The sequence below is a fragment of the Podarcis filfolensis genome (assembly GCF_964270895.1).
Source record: "Podarcis filfolensis genome assembly, chromosome: 2".
NCBI classification, from domain to species: domain Eukaryota; kingdom Metazoa; phylum Chordata; class Lepidosauria; order Squamata; family Lacertidae; genus Podarcis; species Podarcis filfolensis.
Window position 1 is genome coordinate 23,933,437 of NC_139605.1, and position 20,055 is coordinate 23,953,491.

General features: G+C 43.0%; 1 protein-coding gene across 13 annotated transcripts in view; it reads right to left on the reverse strand.

Moving 5' to 3' along the window:
• CADPS (calcium dependent secretion activator) overlaps nt 1-20,055 on the reverse strand; it is a 348,429-nt gene that overhangs the window by 169,261 nt on the left and 159,113 nt on the right. For all 13 annotated transcript variants that reach the window (XM_083600416.1, XM_083600415.1, XM_083600422.1 and 10 more), the window contains exons 7-9: nt 16,608-16,719; nt 9,534-9,673; nt 2,917-2,983 (exon numbers count right to left, since the gene is read on the reverse strand). In XM_083600416.1, coding sequence (XP_083456542.1) covers nt 2,917-2,983; nt 9,534-9,673; nt 16,608-16,719 — 319 coding nt within the window. The remainder of the gene's footprint in view (nt 1-2,916; nt 2,984-9,533; nt 9,674-16,607; nt 16,720-20,055) is intronic.

The following is a 20,055-nucleotide window of genomic DNA, read 5'->3' on the forward strand; positions in this document are numbered from 1 at the left end:
TTAAAAATGGAAAGCGTAATGCTGGTGGTCAACAAAAGAGGTTTAAAGACTGTCTCAAGGCAATTTTTTAAAAAAATGTAATATAAACACCAACAATTGGGAAACACTGGCCTGTGAGTGCTCTAATTGGAGAACAGCCTTTACCAAAGGCCTCATGGGCTTTGAAGACACTCAAACGCAGAACACAAGGGAGAAACGTGCTAGGAGGAAGGCACGCTTGGCAAATCCACACCATGATCAACTCACACCCAGAAACCAATGTCCCCACTGTGGAAGGACGTGTGGATCCAGAATTGGCCTCCACAGTCACTTACGGACTGATTGTTAAAACCGTGTTTATGGAAGACAATCTTACTCGGCTAGGAGTGATCGCCAAAGAAGAAGAATGCTATCAGAATGGCTTGCAGAAGAGAGAGTGCAGCGTGGTTCTTGTGGCTGGTTGTGCACCAGATTCCTGCAGCCCCGATACGACCAGTGGCATGACCAGTTGCACAACAAACGTCCACTAGCAGAACTGATGCACTGGATTTCACACTGCGCAACCATTATTCTCACCCTTATGCTAGCACAACCGCCCTTGCACTGTCAGAGAACGTTGAATGTTCCTCAACTTTTTCTGGGTCCAGTCTAAAGTGCTGGTTTTAAAGACCACCATATCCCATATCTACCTACCTGAAACCTCAAGACCATTTTGGGGGACATATTAAAACCTCATTGAACTAGGCTTATTCAAGAAACAAATCCCAGAAATTAAAAAAGCTGCCAACCAAGAACAATCTTTGCTGCTCTTTCTGTTATATAGTGACAGGAAGCTGGCTTCAAAACTTTGGAGCCACCATTAAAAAAAAAACATCTTGTTTGGTAGTGACCACCAGCTGTATAGCTGATAGGACTGTCAAAAGACTTTAAGTGCCAGATTTTAAAGACCAGGAACATACATGTGTGAGATGAGATGACTAGAATCATATGAAAACACAGCAAAGATTTCTGTGACATCATTACGACATTTACAGTTGAGGTATGTCTGGTCTGATGCTTTTAAGAGCCTCATATACAGCTGCAGCCAGTAGGGTAGTTCACAAGCAAGAATCACTGTTTTGGTGTTGTGAAGGCAGGGCAGTGGCTCAGTTAGCACCATGATGTCAGTGGGCTACGGCCATTTGGAAAGCTGCTAGCCAGCAAACAACCAACCAGGTGCTTGCACGATGCTGACTGAACTGTGCTCTGCCTCACCATCATCTCCCGACAGATGTTAGTAAGGACCTACATTTGCCTCCAACCTCAGTTGCCCAGTAGAAGCAGCCAATAATTCCCACCACCATATCTCAATCAAATTTCATGGTTCTGCTTGGCATACCTAAAGATGAATTTCCTAACAAGAAGACTAATTTGGTAGTTTTCAAGAATACTAGATAGAGCAATTGCTTTTGTGATGCTATCTTAGAAGAGCAGCAAGAGCAATCATTTCTATTTCTTTTTTAAAAGAGCCATGCTGTTATATCTTATGGACTCCCATATGTGAAAATAAATAAGTAAGGCTGGAGGTTGCATCCACCTCAAGCTTTTCAAAGAACATCTATCTGGAGGAGAAAATGAAGAGATACTTATAAGACATTAAGTGATTGGCCTTTCCCCCACTTCCTACAGTAAAAGTGTTTCATATAAAAACTTCTTGGCATGATCCAGCCAGTTATGAGCAATAGACTGACTTTGCCGTGCATTTCCCCTGATTTATGATGCCGTGGACACATTTTCATTCCTAACCTTGGGGTCATATTCTGCCATCACTTTCACACTGCATAGCTCAGAATTTACAATGAGGTGAATAATGAGCCTGTGCTGTGAAATTTGCATGCAATTAGCATTCTGTTCATTGCAGAGGGTAAATTTGCAACCAGAGTGGTAGGTGATGTACAGAAAGGCACTCAGCAAAACATTCTCTCTCCTGGACTTACTCCAAAACTATTATGAGTATGTGATCCAAGAGGATGTGATAATGTTCTCTTAGGTTTCATGATACAGAGGCAAGGGATAGCTGTGTGCGGTCGGACAGACACTCTGGACTTTAAGAAGACCAATTTCAAAAAGGTTAAGGGAATATTGGGTGAGATGCCATGGTCAGAAATACTCTTAAGAGAAGGGAGTCCAAGATGGATGGGAGTTTAAGAAAGGTGAAAGACCATTCCAACAAGAAAGAAGACTGAGAGGCAGCTAAAGAAACTGGTGCAGCTGCCTAAGGAGCTGACAGCTGAGCTGAGATTTAAGAAGAGCATGTATTAAAAAGCGGAAGAAACGGAACCTGGAACAAAAGAGCTTTTAAGCCTTGTTTGCTAGGCAAGGACTTCTCAGCACACTGGCTGTGGGAGCTTAGGGATGCTTGTGTGAGATCTCACCCCTCAAGTTCTTGTGAGAGCATCCCAGAGCTGGTGTGCTGAGCGGGCCTTGCCCCTCAAGCAAGGCAGAGAGTTTAAAAGATCTCCAGCGTGGCTGGATTTATCATGCACAGTTTCAACCAGCCTGTCTTCAAGTGCGTATAGCTGAAATTGTGCAAGTTAAATGTGTGTAAAATGCGATTGTACTGTAGTGGCTTATCTAGTGGATGAGGTGAAACCTGAGCTTCAGATTTTTTGGCTTATATATCTCAATCTTACACCAGCATTACCCAACCAGGTGCTCTCCAGATGTTTTGGGCTACGAATCTCATCATTCCTTGATCATGGTGGCTAGAGATGAAGGGAGCTGTAGTTCAAAATATCTGGAGGGCACCAGGCTGGAGAAAGCTGCACTATACTATATCCGTTCTCAGAATTCATGCTTTCAAAAAATAGAATTTTTAAAAGAAATATTAAAAAGAGCAGAGCTGGCAAAACCACCTCATGTTAAAATAAGGAGAACCTTTATTAGTCGAAATATTACCTGGACCAGCACAAAGAACCTTTTCTTCCATCTCTTCCAGACATTTTTGCCAATGGCCCACAAATATCTACAAAAGAAGCAGAGGCAATTTCAGTAGGCAAATATCTACGGGAAATATCTACGGGAAAGACTAAGATTATTGTGAGTTTAACATAATATTTATTTCATTCACAAAGTCAAAGGCTATATAGTCAGATATAAAGGCAAGGTTTACCACATCTCTAATCTCACAAATGGTTTTGAGTCTCACAGTTCAATTAATACAGTCAGGTCTCACAATCCGAACACAATGTGTTCTCAGAAAATCGTTTGTTTGGTGAGCTTTTGCATACTGAGTCAATTATTTCCATTTGATTCCCAAGGGGAAATATGTTCCTGACCATGAAATTTTGACCCCAACGTGACACAAAAACACAGGAAAGCTCTCTGAAGCACTGCAAAAGGCAAACAAGGAAGGAAAAATGCTCTCTTATTTGCTTGATCTCTTCCTTCTACCACAGTTTCTGGCGAAACAAAACACAAAAAGTAAAGCTTGTTTATGTCTACTTATTTGTTTATAGTACTACATGCAGATCCAGCTGTTTGGATATCTGAATCTGTAGTGTGTATGGCGAGGTTTGGATACTAATTCATCATGTGTGGATAAGTGAAATGCTCAAAGAATGCGCATTTGTATAGTCGGACCTGTGTGTACAGTAAGCCCACAACTTGTGCACATTTATCTTGTGTAGATTCAGCTTTATGCACTTGACAATATAAATATTTAAAAAAAAAAAAACATAAAAGGGGTGGGTGTCCAGGAACACATTGCACCCAATGTGTTTTGACTATAAGCAATTTTGGCTTTAGGTGATATCCCCACAACTCAACCCACATGGAAACTGAGGGGTTACTGAAGAATGTATAAATATGCTTTAAGTGTTGAAAGTGTGGATATGGGCAAAGCAAGAAAAATTATGTTTGTGTTGAGATTGCTGCAGCATTTTGCTATCTTGCTTCATGATCATTTATTTATTACAAAGTGTTGAAAATATGGATACATTTGATGTGATTTATATCATTGTATCAAGTGATGAGGAGAATTTTACTGCAAATCAGCTATGAGGGTGTGTTAAAAGGAGGGCATACGATACTTCAGAAATATATTAACATCATATGTGATAGGGTGTAAAAAAAGTTTTGTTTATGTTTTCTGTAAATATTTATTGTTGTTTATGCTTTATACAGGTCATGTTTACCACACAAATAACACATCATGACATTATTTAACTATTATGACATTATATAGCCAATCAGAATTGGCTATGCGGTAATCTCCTAAAGCCAATTCAGAATGAAAGCAGTAACCATCACTCTGAACAGTTGTTTTGGAGGGAGCTATGATTTTAATACATTTGCCCTGCTTCTGAAAAGTAACTGAAAGAAGGAAGAGGTAAAAATACTTGAGAAAAATACCCATTTTGGTATATTAGTTTGTGGGCATAACTGTTCGGCAGCAGCAGATATGACAGCACTCTCTGTGTGAGCTTTGAGATTATGATGAATTAAATTATGGAATGTATTATCACAGCATGCGGTGACAGAATCCTTAAAAATAAAAAGGATACCTGAGGCAAACCTATAAATGGATATTATTAGCCACGAGAAGCCAAATAGAGCCTGTATTATTGGAGTCAATGTACCTCTGGTTACAGGGCAAGACTATTGTATCATACTTTGCCTATGATCTTCACATGGTTCACTTTAGGGGAAAGAATGCTGGAACTGACACTCCAGCAAGCAATGCTTACACTCTTATTGCAAATTAGGACACCAGAAAAACAGTAGTGGGGCTGGACTATGGGGCTGGATTCAATTATAACTTTACGCAGATCTGACCAGATCTTGATGTATTGAGGAATACCCCCATCGTTCTACCTGGACACTGAGGTCCAGCGCCAAGGGCCTTCTGGCAGTTCCCTCACTGCGAGAAGCCAAGTTACAGGGAACCAGGCAGAGGGCCTTCTTGGTAGTGGCACCCACCCTGTGGAACGCCCTCCCACCAGATGTCAAAGAGAACAACTACCAGAAGACATCTGTTTAGGGAAGCTTTTAATGTTTGATGCATTACTGTATTTTAATATTTTGTTGGAAGCCGCTCAGAGTGGCTGGGGAAGCCCAGCCAGATGGGCAGGGTATAAACAATAAGGAATAACAGTGTTCTTATTGCTCCTGCTCACCCAGCACAAACATCTCACCTCCAAACCACTTTATGTCTGTGTGTGTGTGTGTGTAATGGCTGAATATGAATTTTTTTTGTTTGTTTGTTGGCATCCATCTGTCGAGAGAAACAATGGAGTGTGCCTCTGTGGGTGAAGTCAAACCACCGCATTAGCAGCACTGAAATGACTTCCCTGGGGCACAAGTCTGGGCAGTGTGCATGGAGGTCCTGGGGCTGCCCAGATGACAACACATGGCTCCTCCCACCAGTCTCACTGATGTGGTCCAAACAAAAGCAGAAAAATACATTTGGCACCAGCTTAGCTGCAGAAGTTGCCAGAAGGAGGCATACAAGGCATCCCCTCCAACATTTCTCTGATGAAAATAGGGACTATTCAGTAATAATCATCATAATACAGTCAAACCTCAGTTGCCGAACGCCTCTGTTATTGTATGTTTTGACTCCCGAAAACCCGGAAGTGAATGCTCCGGTTTTTGAATGTTTTTTGGAAGTTGAACATGCTACATGGCTTCCATTTTGAGTTTCCCTATTGTATTGAGGCTTCCACTTTCAGTTTTCGGTTGTCAAACATTTCGGAAGTCAAACAGTCTTCCGGAACAGATTATGTTCGACAACCGAGGTTTGACTGTAATAAATAGTAATAATAATAGTAATAATAATAATAGTAATAGTAATAATGATACTCCACCCATCTGACTGGGTTGCCACAGCCAATTTGGGTGGCTTCCAACATATTAACAAAAAAACATAATGAAACATTAAACCTCAAAAAACTTCACTATACAGGACTCTCTTCAGATGGTTTTGGGGTCGGTTAACTCCATCGCTTCCAACATTTCTCCAGTGAAAATAGGGGCATCCTACCATACCCTCCAGCATTTCTCCAATTAAAATAGGGAGGTCCTAATGAAAAGTGGGACATTCCAGGATCAAAGCAGAAGCAGGGGTGGCTTCTGCAAATCTGGAAAATAGGGACACTTGGAGGGTCTGATAAGGCACCACCCAACCATCTTAGGGACTCCACTCTGGATTTGTGTAGGGTTTACTCCTTAGCCTCCCCTGCCCCGTCCTGAAGATATCTGGCAAGGCAGCAGAGGTTTAGGCTCAGAGTTTTTCTTCTCCCAGATAGGTTCCTAATGCATGCAACACCAGATACTTATGAACGTTTAAGTCCATGTGTGGGCATCCAAAAGGACTGGAGGTGGGACAAGTACTGTACTTTTCCATGTATAAGCCGAGGTTCTTTTTTACTGTAAAATGGTGGTACTGTGGGTTAAACCACAGAGCCTAGGACTTGCCGATCAGAGGGCCGGCAGTTCGAATCCCCATGACGGGGGTGAGCTCCCGTTGCTCAGTCCCTGCTCCTGCCAACCTAGCAGTTCGAAAGCACGTCAAAGTGCAAGTAGATAAATAGGTACCGCTCCAGCGGGAAGGTAAACGGCATTTCCGTGTGGTGCTCTGGTTTGCCAGAAGCGGCTTAGTCCTGCTGGCCACATGACCCGGAAGCTGTACGCCGGCTCCCTCGGCCAGTAAAGCGAGATGAGCGCCGCAACCCCAGAGTCGGCCACGACTGGACCTAATGGTCAGGGGTCCCTTTACCTTTTAATGTTCAAAATCAGGGCTCGTCTTATACATGGATAGTGCAGAGGGGGGGGGGGGATGTGAGATTGGTTGCAGCCACGAGCAGGAGGTTGTCAGTGGCGACTGGGTGGGTGATTGGTGGCTGCGGCAAGGGCTGGTGTGGATTGGCTGCTGCTGCGTCCATAAGGTTTGTGATTGGTGACTGTGGCAAGGGCTGGTGTGAATTGGCTTCTGCTTTGGCAATTGTGCGTGAGATTGCTGGCTGCTGTTGGTGGCGCAGACGCTGTGTGGCTTTTATGATGCGTGCGATTGGCAGCGTTTGTCAGTCTGGTGAGTGATTTTTGGCACAAAAATATGGACAATACCCCCAAAAGCTCAACAACTCTGGGCCATCTCTCCCCGCCCATTTTCTTAAATTGGAGCCCCCCAAAATAGGGGGCACATGGAAAAATACGGCATGCTGGGTGGACAGAGAAAGAAAGTGCACTCTCCATTTGCAGGGGTTGAATATGGGTAAAGATGTCATGTGATCAGGCCCAGTGATATTTGGGACTCAGAGGAGGGTTCTTGCCATTTGAAAAATATTTGCGCTGCCCTTTACGCTGCTTTAAAGGTGCAAAGAACAGGAAAGTGTGAGGAAGCTCTGACAGTCCCATGAATTCAAATTTGTCTCCAAAGGTTGATTTAAATGTGATGCCAAGCAGGCAAGAAGAAATTGCCTGCGTACCTTGCTTAAACCAGGTCCCTCAACCAGCAAAGCCCTCAATGCACATATAAAGGCCAGGTTTAAATGAGATGCTGAGCCCCTGCAACCCGGGGAAATTCTTCTTGACCTCCTGCGTCACATTTAAATCAAGCCTAAATCTATGCAGACAAAACTGACAGGCACTTGGCCTACATGCTGTACAATTATGCATAATTTAGCAGAAACATTCTAGGATGCATTATTTATGGCTTGAACAAAAGTCCTCTGAAGTTAGTGGGGAAATTGTAATTGACTTCGGAGAGGTCTGGAGCATCAAAATTTGTAAGAACAGGGCAGATGGCTTAATCATTTAAATGTACTGAAGACTTCAGAATCAACTGTGAGTCAAAAGGAACTGTGACAAAAAGCCAAAGCTAATTAGGAGAGATACACTCAGAAGCTTCTAAAGAAATGAAATATTGCTGAATGACTATCTACAGAGGGTGATCTAAATCTCAGATTGGTCAGCTACATATTCCTGGCGTGCCCAGAAATATTTCTAAACAAGAGGGGAGGAAATTAATTGAATGCTAGGTCTAGCAGGGCTGCTTGATCTAGTAGGACTGGTCCCCACTTGTCATGCATACATGTCACCATATTGGCCTTGCTTATTTATTTTTTAATTTAGAATAGGCTCTGGAAGTGTAATGTAGGACAGGTTTTTATGGAGAATATGTAGAAGATTTTCCTACAGGAGATAATTTAATGCAGAGGGTGTTTTAACTAGAAAGGAGTTAAAATTTATGCTTTGCCAAGCAATTACTAGATGGATTTGGGCAAGGAACTTTCTAACTGTCCTACTTCTCAGGTTGGAAATGAGGAAAAGTGAAAAAGCAGAGATGAAATACTTCCTGGTGAAAGTAGGTTATTGAATAGTTTACATCCAAATAGTACGGTAACAAGAGAAATTACTTTCTGCTGTATTAGCTTCTTTTGCTCCTAACTGTACCATCTTCATACAGTCTTCCAGAGGATTTTAATAAAATAGTACATTTGCAAAATATAGAAAAGATTTACATCTCCCTGTAAATAATGATAATTGACAGTTTCTGTTAATGTTCTTACCATACATCAATGAGACTATTATTTGGAAACTACAATGTAAGAAACATACACATCAAGCAAATCAAGATATGGCGATGATTGCTGTGGTCTGTAGAGATTCACTCTCTCTTTTGGCTCTCTGTCCAGTTGGGTAGTGGTGGTGGGAAGATGAAGCTTGTGTGTTTCTAACACTGAGCATTTCGGATAGATTAGGGACCCTGAGATCAGCCTCTGAGGCCCTTCTTCGTGTGCCTCCTCCATAAGAGGTCCAGAAGGTGGCAACATGAGTCTTTTCTGTGGTGCCTCCCCATTTGTGGAATGCTCTCCTCAAAGAGATTCAGCTGGGGCTTTCATTACACACCTTTAGGCACCAGGTGAAAACATTCTTCTTCATTCAGGCCTTTGGCTGGTTGACATCCGAGGCCCTTTTAAATGTGTTGTGGAAGGGGAAATTACTGGTTTGTATTTTTAATATGTATTTAGTGTTTTTGTATTACGTTGTGAACTGCCCTGAGTTCTATGGATAAAGAGTGCTATACAAATAATAACAACAAAACAGCAACACAATACAAATGGGGCAATTTCCTTGTTTATTTCTGTCTCTCACACACAAACAGAACAAAATTCCTGGTGAATTCTGTACAGATTTAGATTTTAGCTCTACGCATCTGCAGAATAAACAAACTATTACTTATTAAAACAAGCTGTCATTCTTTAAATGGAGATTGTCATATTCTGTCATGTCAAAAATTAAAGTCAAATTTCCCAAAAGCTCTGGGGTGGAGGGAAAGCAGGGCTAATTAGAACTAAAATATTAGGGCGGTTTACACAAGGCATTTAATTTAAGTCATTAAAAATATTATTATTACTATTTTTAAAATGTGGTGATTATCTTTGAAATGATTAGCCGAGATCCACTGAATCATCTTTTAACCATATGTAAACCAAGGAGGAGGAAGGCAAAGCCACATTTGTCTCGCCCCCTGTAGCGCCAGGAAGAAAAATGACGGATGCCAAACTACTTACCCAGAGTGCTTCATGTTTTGAGGTTTATCCATTCGGACTGCAAGTTTGATTTTCAGGTTCTGATCAGGACAGTTTTTGGAAACAACCATGTTGTGCCATTCTGATTGCTTGGGGCTGTTGGGTGTAGGATGAAGAACGACCTGAAGGAGACAAAGAAGAGAAACTTTTAGTATGGTGAGGTTTAGAGAGAACAGAGAGTGCAGAGATACTGAGAGAGAAACGCAATTCATTCTTGACTTTTGCAGTGTTTCTGGGCTGAGTTCAAAGTGTTGGTATTTAAAGCAGGCTGGGGCAAAATGCAACCCTCCAGGCCTTTCTGGCCCCCAGGATTTACCATTTCTCTAGGCCATGCCATGTCCCACCAACCCCAGGACAGCCCTTCCATGAGAGATTTTGACCGGCTGGAACATGTCATCAAAATCTTTCTTGCCTGTTTGGAAGATGTGCATATTTATGTGTGAATAAGTGTGTGCATTTGTATAGAAACCTGTGGCTTTTGTCTGGCTGTAATGTAGCCTTTTCTACAAAGATAAGAGCCACTTCAAGCTTCACCCAGTTTTGCTTCTGGCACTATCCGCCATCAAGGCTCCAGAAGGTTACTCTTGCAGTATTGACTGACAAGACTCCTCTCCCGATTGTCTGCTTCTGTATGTACACGCCTCTGCCATAGGGATGTCTGGTCAGGAGCATCCCAGGCCCTAAGAGTTTGGGGCCCACCCCTAGGTCTCAGTTTGGGCCCCGGTGATGTCACTAAACAAAATCCCCACCCTATGCCATTCTTTTCCATATCCAAAGTGATTTCTTATGCCCATTTCTATGGTTCCCAATTGGATTGTTTTACTGGGGAGCTGAGAAAGGGGAAAACCCACTGGAACGGGATTGGAAATTTCCCAATCCAGTGTTTTCTTTTCTTCTGCCTCTGAGGCAACCCCCTCACCCCACCGAGGTGTGGTTACCCAAACTGTACACAACCTTCAAAGTATGGTTGTACCACGGACCACAGAGTCTTGTATTAGGCACAGTTTTGTTTCAGTTAAATATGAATGTGTCATTAGAAAGACACTGAATTTGCTATAAGATTGAATGTTTTTAAATATACCAAAAAGAAGGTGGTTGTTTTTTTTTTATAAAACACCAAGTATGACTTCTAGTATGCTAATATATAATGGCAGCTTTTGGTTGTGGTAGCATAAAAAGATGAAAAACAATGTGAAGGGAAAGAGGTTCATTTTATTGAATAAGATAAAGCTAAACTTTAAGCTACACTGTAAGCTAATGGAATGAGAACTGTTTAAAATATTTGAAGAGGATGAAAAGGTTAAGGAAATGATAACATCTTATAAAAAGCTATGGAAGGTTAGGGAGATGATTCCGAGGTGTGTGCTTTGACACAATTAAAAATATCTCAGGAAAACTACCCACGGTTTAATTAATACCCTCCCTGCCCCCCTGAGGGTTTATTCTGTATCTTGTTTCTGATATATTATTTGTTTTCCTGTTTGGGTTCTTGAAGAGTAAAGACATGTTCTTATCATATTTTACTTTTGGCACCTCTGTTTTCCATTTCAGCTTGTTCCAATGACTCAGGAGGTAAAATCTCATTATTAAGCTTCTTATTATTCTGCAGCAGGACTAATCTCCTCCTAATGCATTAACCTTTAAGGGCACGCACTCTCATTACTCAGATGATTTCTATCTTTTTCCTGACTAGCTGTATTTGCCTAATACTGACACACAACTTCATCTTCCTAATATTCCATCGATCTTGAACTCTGCTGCTGATTCAACAGACTATACCTTTTTTATTTCTGTAATGGGATTAAAACATCTCAAGCACCGATTGCAGCAACAGACCTAATTTTTGTTTAAATATGCAGCTCAAATCACTGAATGCTTCCTCCGAGTCCTCTGACTTCAGCAAATTATTATGTTAAATGAATATTTTCTTTGCCAAGTTAAAAACATAGCATATTTTTTTCTTTCCTTTTTTAAAGTTATCCAAGACATAAAAACTTTAGAGGGCACCTCCCTGCTATGGCTAACCACTTAAAAGTTCTTTCCTACACAAGCTCCATGCCAAGTAAGAACTGAATTACTCTTGGTGGCAACTGACCCCAACAATCTCCTGTGGAGACCAACAGTATCTTGAGCCTAAGTTTCATTCACATTTCAAATGGAATACACTTGTTTGTGAGCTGGCAGTTAGTAGCTATATTTGGTCAATTGTTCCTCTTCTAAATGTATCAGAATAATGGACACGTCTAGCTCAGGCCGACAAAGGTCTGTATAGTTAAAGCTATGGTTTTCCCAGTAGTGATGTATGGAAGTGAGAGCTGGACCATAAAGAAGGCTGATCGCCGAAAAATTGATGCTTTTGAATTATGGTGCTGGAGGAGACTCTTGAGAGTCCCATGGACTGCAAGAAGATCAAATCTCTCCATTCTTAAGGAAATCAGCCCTGAGTGCTCACTGAAAGGACAGATCCTGAAGCTGAGGCTCCAATACTTTGGCCACCTCATGAGAAGAGAAGACTCTCTGGAAAAGACTCTGACGTTGGGAAAGATGGAGGGCACAAGGAGAAGGGGACGACAGAGGACAAGATGGTTGGACAGTGTTCTCAAAGCTACCAGCATGAGTTTGACCAAATTGCGGGAAGCAGTGGAAGACCTGCCTGGCGTGCTCTGGTTCATGGGGTCACGAAGAGTCGGACATGACTAAATGACTAAACAACATAAAGCTCAGGCCTACACAACTTGCAACCCAAATGCAACTCCAGAAAACTGTGCTGCAACTTCTACTTAACAACACACACATATTTCAGATAGCTTCAAGATGTATTGTCTGCCTTCCGCCAGTGTGGTGTAGTGATCAAGTTTGTTGGACTAGGACCTGGGAGACTGGGGTTCAAATCCCCATTTCGCCACAAAGCTTGGGCCAGTCACTGCCTTTCAGCCTAACCTACTTCACAGGGGAGGTTAAATTGGGATTAAATGTGGAAGGGGAGAACCATGTGTGCCACCTTAAGCTCCTTGGATAAAAAGGTAGGATATAAATGCAATAAATCAAGCAACCAGTGCCTCTTGGTACAGTCCTTTGAGCTGAGGCAGTGTGCCATGCAGCTCCTTAGAAGCAAGGGTTTTCTCTTGTTTGGTAGTAGTAAAGAACCCCCGGTTAAGGTTCTGGAAGCTCCATTGGGTTTCCTGGAGAGGAGAGCCTAGGAGTTGGCTGCAAACTGAGCAGGTAAGCTCAGTCTCTATATAAATCATGCCCAAGGGCCATTACACCCACCATATTTGCAGTCTCAGGCAGGGAACAGAGCCTTCATGGCTCCCCAAACATGCATGGACACTACGGGATTGGGCTGTTAGAAAAACCAAATGCCCATTCTTCTCAGATTTCATGGAACAATGATTTGTGGCTTGTGGACGTTATTGCTTCTTGCTGTTATTGCTACAGCTAGATGAGAAGCATTGGGATAGCCGCTGAGCTACAGTTGAAATATTTTAAGTTCCAATCAAGCACGGAATTGGTCTCAAGAACACCTTTGGGTTTTTTCTCTTTCGGGGCATCATTCTACTTTAGACTGCTTGGTTCTGTTACCTTTGGGACACTATTTTCTTCCTTCGCTCATCTGCAAAAAAACCTGGGCTGTATTTATTTGAAACGCTAAACCATGGGCATAATTCTCTCTTGGAATAAATAAAAACAAATCTCTAAAGACTCCTACTTGTCTATTCATCAGGGGGAAGACAACAGAGACGCCTTCTGCCCACTGTGGGAGACACTCCTCTCATAGCTGAGGGGAAGTGAAGGCGCCTTTAATAGTAAAGGCATCTCTCAGTCTCTGCACCTTAAAAGGACCTCCTGTTTAAAGACACAGATGGTCCTTATGTCCAAATTCACGCTTAGAGTGTGTGTGAGGGGGGTGAGTGAAGAGAAAGCAGAGGCAGACATAGAATTCATTGGCAATTATGTCTGCCACCAAGACAAATTGTGCAGCTGCAGGCTCTGGAGAGAGCGAGGGGGAAAATCAATGATGACTAACTAAAGTGTCATAAAGCAACAGAGAAGGAACATTCAGGAGCACTCTGTGTGTAGCTGATAGCACCGGGGAACAAGCTGAATCACAAAAAGGGGAATTAGTGTTATGAACCTTAGCAGCTGGGGGTGGGGTGGGGAAGAAAGGGGCAGGTTGCAGTTAATTCAGCAGGGGCCCTGTTGCCAAATTTAGCATACTGAATTATTTACTGATCATCCAGCTGACATCACGTAATCAATCCCCAACATCCACAGCAGATCCTCCTGTCCCAGGCTGTTAAGGTGAAGTATTTTCCAGGACAGTCTGCAGCTTTGTATGTCTGCAACACAAGTTAGCTGAAGCTCAGGTAAATTTTAACAGCCTTACAATTTAGGCAATCCCATCTCTACTACTATAGGGATACGGGTGGTGCTGTGGGTTAAACCACAGAGCCTAGGACTTGCCGATCAGAAGGTTGGCGGTTTGAATCGGGGTGATCAGAAGGTTGGTGGTTTGAAACGGGGTGAGCTCCTGTTGCTCGGTCCCTGCTCCTGCCAACCTAGCAGTTCGAAAGCACATCCAAGTACAAGTAGATAAAGAGGTACTGCTCCAGCGGGAAGGTAAACACCGTTTCCGTGCGCTGCTGTGGTTTGCCAGAAGCGGCTTAGTCATGCTGGCCACATGACCTGGAAGCTGTATGCAGACAAACGCCGGCTCCCTCGGCCAATAAAGCGAGATGAGCGCCGCAACCCCAGAGCCGGGCACGACTGGACCTAATGGTCAGGGGTCCCTTTACCTATCTCTACTCTAAAACAAACACCTGGAAGAGGCCTGCATTGACTGGTGGCAATGTGTGAAGAGGGCCTGACTTGATTTTTCATCCTTCTTTTCTTGATTGCAATAGCTTGCCTGAATTAAAATATCTCTTTGAATCGGTAAAAGAGAAATTAAACTTCAGCATCTTCTGTTAGACAAGGTGGGTTAAAGCATGTAGCCAAGATGGCTTACCCATCACTCGTGAGCTGACGTGTGGACCAGGGAGACTTAATTTCACATCTCCCACCAATCTTCCTGAAGTTACGGCAGCAGTGCTTGTATATTGTCTTTTTAAATTGCCCATTGCTGTGTTCTCCATTTATTTCTTATTGTTAAATAAAGTGTACTTCATTGAAGCCTTGTCCCTAAGTGTGGTGACAGATACATCCTACAAATTCGGCTACCACACTTATAGTAAGCTCTTAAGTCAGGGGTCCTCAGAATTTCTACTCCCGGGGTCCGCTGGAGATGACTAAAGATTACTGAGGACAACCGGACACAAAATGGTAGTGCAGGAGCACAGCCAGTCACAAAATGGAGGCAGATGTTGATGGGTCATCTGGCAATTAGTGACATCATTTTCTATTGATACCTGTACAAAAGCCCTCTTCTGAAATTGCTAAATTCTTTGCCACAGAAGTTTCCTTGTGGCGAAGAGTTCCATAGGTATTGTGAGTCAGTGTCGCTGTTTTAGACAGTGGTATAGGTTTTTTATTTTATATTTTTCGCTCTCCCTATGCCTCTCAAAGTATTTTTTACTCATTCATTGCCATTTCTTCTTTTCTCTCTTTCAAATTACACCTTAGCCCCCTGCAACTGCCAGTTTCTTTTATCCCTTCTCCCTGCTCCTTTTACACACACTTTCTTCTTCTTTTTTATCCCCTTCCTTTCTATTCCCAGTGTGTTATTATTATTACTAAGCTGATTTTAAAAGAAATCCATCTTTTACCTTTCCTCCTACATTCCTCCAACACCCCCTCTGGCCTCTCGAGAATTCATCAATATTTTAGTGTGATTTTCTTCTAATATACACATATTCGTGTGCAATTTTGTATAATAGACACATCTTTGTAAAGCAATTTCACCTAATAAGATTTTGGTATGTTATGTTCACTAATATCTGCATTTTTATTTGCCCTAATAAATGCATTACTTGGCCTACTTTACTGCAAAATTTGGAAATGTGTGAAATTTTGAAGGATGGCTGGGTTTCAGTTTGAATATTGTTTCAGAAAGTGCAAATTACGTTGGTTTGGCATTAAATAGGAACTGCCTTGGATTTCTCCCCCATCCTTAGTCGCTGGTGCTTTTGCCAGCCCAGCTAGGAGATGGGTCAGGTGAGTGAGGAGGTGCTAAGGCCTACTGGTGGCCTCTAACCCACCTTTTGTGGGTATGTCTAATTGGGTGTGTAGCTGTGCACCAACAATTTAGACATAATGGCTTCAAGCTATAAGAAAGGAGATTCCGACTAAACATCAGGAATAGCTTTCTGACAGTAAGAGTTGTTCAACCGTGGAACAGATTCCCTCGGGGATCTCATCCAGCTCTACAATTCTATGATTCTATGTGCAACACACACCACACTTTATTTGAAACAAAGACTTCAACCAATCTCCTCTCTGAAATTCTTTAGAGATTGTGATGCTTACAAGGAACCAATCTAGCTCCCTCTTTCCCAGCCCAGAAAGCTTGTCTTTTAGCTCTAGAACAAACTCTGTCCTCCTTTTCTGTTCTGCAAATGTGCATTTATGTGTTTTATGTGCTTTCCCAACAGCTGCCAATATTACCGTATTTTTTGCTCTATAAGACTCACTTTTTCCCTCCTAAAAAGGGGAAATGTGTGTGCGTCTTATGGAGCGAATGCAGGCTGCGCAGCTATCACAGAAGCCAGAACAGCAAGGGGGATTGCTGCTTTCACTGCGCAGCGATCCCTCTTGCTGTTCTGGCTTCTGAGATTCAGAATATTTTTTTCCTTGTTTTCCTCCTCCAAAAACTAGGTGCGTCTTGTGGTCTGGTGCGTCTTATAGAGCGAAAAATACGGTACTTCCTTGTCTGGGGACGTTCGGTAGGATGCAGTTCTTAAAAAGCTATGCCAGAGATGAAATGTTCTAATTTGCAGCACTGCGGGTTAGAAAGCCTGTGTTCTTTTGCGACCTGGGTTCATAAAGCTGCTACCCCGATGGGCGGCGGGGTTTTCCTCCTCCTGCAAAGCAAAGCTGAAGAAGCATCGCTGCCCTTACCCGCCCGAGTTCTTTGTCTTCTAAAGCCAGCACGCCGGTGCTCTCGGTAAACAGCTTCACCTTCACTGCTGGAAGGGCATGCGTCGTGCTAAAGTCACCTTGAGTCCCCCATCTGTGAAAACATCCAAGATGGAAAAAAAGCATGAGGCAAGAAACGCAGTCTGCCAACCCAGCCCCGTCACCTTGGGGTGGAAAAGGTTAATGCAAATGTCACCAACTGTCTTAGGCATTAAAAAAGCAACAGGAGTGACATTGTGCTAATTAATTAAGTTGGTAAGAAAAACTGTAAGACAACAACTCTGCAATATCACAAAGCTTCCTCTGGGAAGGCAACAGAATAGCACGAAGCGAAAGCTCGAAGAACACACACATCCGCACGCGCCACGGATACACAAATGCGCTTTTATTTATTTTTGCAAGTGAGTAAAATAAACCCGATGAACATAATTTAGCACTGAAACTTCGCACAGAAGTTGCAGAGCCATCTGGATACCTACCTGTCTGCCACTGCTAATTTTCTAGTGAAAGAGGTGCTGTAACTCATCATGAACCCTTGTTCTCCCCAGATTTGCAATGGGGCCCACCTGAGAGGTGCCGGAACTGAGTTCTGGCAAGTTCCAGCTGAAAAAAAAAAGCCCTGCCTGTCTCCCATTACTGAAATAGCAGAGTGGTTGCAGACAATAGGAGTCTAGTAAATGAGGCATCTAGGAGCACAAGAGGCCTGCCCAGGTAGCACTCAGCATTAGAACCAACATGGATACAGCAAGGTTGCCTCTTCCAGGGTTCTGACTTGTGTGGGGATCCTTCACAGAGGCAAAAGGTTCCCCATTGGCAGACATTCACCTTATTGGTTGTGGGCTGAGGAAGAAACAGCACACGTAAGGTAAAGGACCCCTGGACAGTTAAGACCAGTCAAAGGCGACTATGGGGTGTGGCGCTCACCTCACTTCAGGCAGAGGGAGCTGGTGTCTGTCCACAGAAAACTTTCCGGGTCATGTGGCCAGCATGACTAAACCACTTCTGGCGCAATGGAACACCGTGACAGAAACAAGAGTGCACAGAAAAGCCATTTACCTTCCCGCCACAGTGGTAACGATTTATCTACTCGCACTGGTATGCTTTTGAACTGCTAGGTTGGTAGAAGCTGAGACAGAGCAACGGGAGCTCACCACCGTCGTGCAGATTTGAACTGCCAACCTTCTGACTGGCAAGCCCAAGAGTCTCAGTGGTTTAGGCCACAGCGCCAACAGCACAATCTCGGGGTCAGGGCTTAATGTTGAGCTTAATGTTCTATCTGTGTATACAGTTGGATGCCAGGATGCCAAAGAAGGATGGCAAAAACATCAGAATGGCCAGTTCTAGTGCTTCCTCTCTTTATGGTCTTGATTTATGGGCTATTACTAAAATGAGGCTGTATTTTAAGCTGTATTTTAAGTCGTATTTTAATTAACTGTTTGTTGTTGTTTTTATTACGTTTTATTGTAATTCACATTTGGTGTTAGTTGCCCTGAGCCCGGCCCTGGCTGGGGAGGGTGGGGTATAAATAAAAATTTATGATGATGATGCCAAAAATTTGTTAAATACAATTTGGTTTTTTTGGGCAGTGTAGCAGAGGGTGTGGGGGGAAGAAGAGGAGAAGCTGGATAGAAGGTAACAGATAAGAACATAAGAGCTCTGTTGAATCAGGCCAATAGACAGTCTGCCCCCCTCCTTTGGTGATCCTCGTAGAACTCTGGCCCAGTGGTTGCCATTTGATTTTGAATTGATTTTAGAATATTGATTTTAGAATGCTGTGTTACTTTTATTGCTGCTAGCCGCTCTGAGCCCGGCTCCGCCTGGGGAGGGCGGGATATAAATAAATTTATTATTATTATTATTATTATTATTATTATTATTATTAGTCCAGAATCCTGTTCTCATAGTGGCCAACCAGATACCAAAGGGAAGCCCTCGAGAAGCATCTGAGCACCTGCTGGAGTTTCCAAACACTCATCAACGGCAGCCCTGCAAAGAATACATTGCAGTAGTCCAATTTGGATGTGCCCAGGGCATGACTAACATTTTGTACTATTCAGTCCACTTTATCCTGAGCCACTTGTGGTACCCTGTAAATCCTTTAGCTTTCAGAGGACTTTTGTCAGAGGAGGAGTGTTCAGGATGCTGGACTTAGAACATTCTCTGCCTTATTGGTTCATTCCAGTTTAACAATTCATAGCAGGATCCTACTCTCTAGCTCTGGAGAGAACACAGGGAACTTTTCATTATGGCTGTGATTGATTTTCAATAATCTTCACAGCTCATTTAATTTTGTTTCTCAAACTTCCAAGCTGCGCTAACATTTTTATTTTTTTTAAAAAATGGTGCATTTGGTCTCGTGAAGGTAGGCAGTTCTCTCCTCTCCCCATCTCTCACGTAATGAAACTCACCTACAGCTTAATAAATCTTGAGAAATAGCCTTAATATTGCCATTCTGTGTAAAGAGACACCATAAAGAACATCGTGGCCCAGCTCTCTCCTGTTTCCTCATGTCCTCCAGTTTCCTGAAGGAAAACAGGGGCACTCCGTTGCATGAGTTGGTGGAAGGAGGGGCCCTGTTTTGCAGCCCAGAGGCAAGGCTCAAAGGATAATGGTGGGTCTTGAGCAGGGAACCTGTGGCCCTCCAGGCGCTGTTGGACTTCAGCCCCCATCAGCCTCAGCCAGCAAAGCCGGTGGGCAGGCATGATAGGAGTTGTAGTCCTGCAACATCTGGCAAACCATAGGTTCCCATTCTTGGACTAGTGGCTTATACTTTTCAGAAATGCTGAAGTTGTTGGGAGAAAAACTATCTGTACTTTCTCATCAAATACAAACTTATTTACAATTTAAAGAGGGGGGCTGGGATGCCTCTGTTTCAAGTGTTGTTACTTTCTGCTTGAGATTTCACTGTTTATTAGGATGTAACCTAGAAGAAGAAGAAGAAGAGTTTGGATTTGATATCCCGCCTTTCACTCCCCTTCAGGAGTCTCAAAGCGGCTAACATTCTCCTTTCCCTTCCTCCCCCACAACAAACACTCTGTGAGGTGAGTGGGGCTGAGAGACTTCAGAGAAGTGTGACTGGCCCAAGGTCACCCAGCAGCTGCATGCGGAGGAGCGGAGACGCGAACCTGGTTCCCCAGATTACGTGACTACCGCTCTTAACCACTACACCACACTGGCTCTATGCAGCATTTATTTGAGAAACAGTCCACTCTGTTGGACCTCGGAGAAAACAGGCTTGCCGTTCTGCTTGCAGAGGTCTGCGGTGCATAATGCAATTTTAGACATAAATGTTTCTACTTGTGGTGCGAATATCTCCAGTGTGGTACACAGCTTGTACTCAGTCCCTCTCCTTGTGGCGCGCAAAAGTAATTGTGGGTTAACCTCTAAGGACTGACACGTACGAATAACAGTACATAATGTTTCTGAGCTT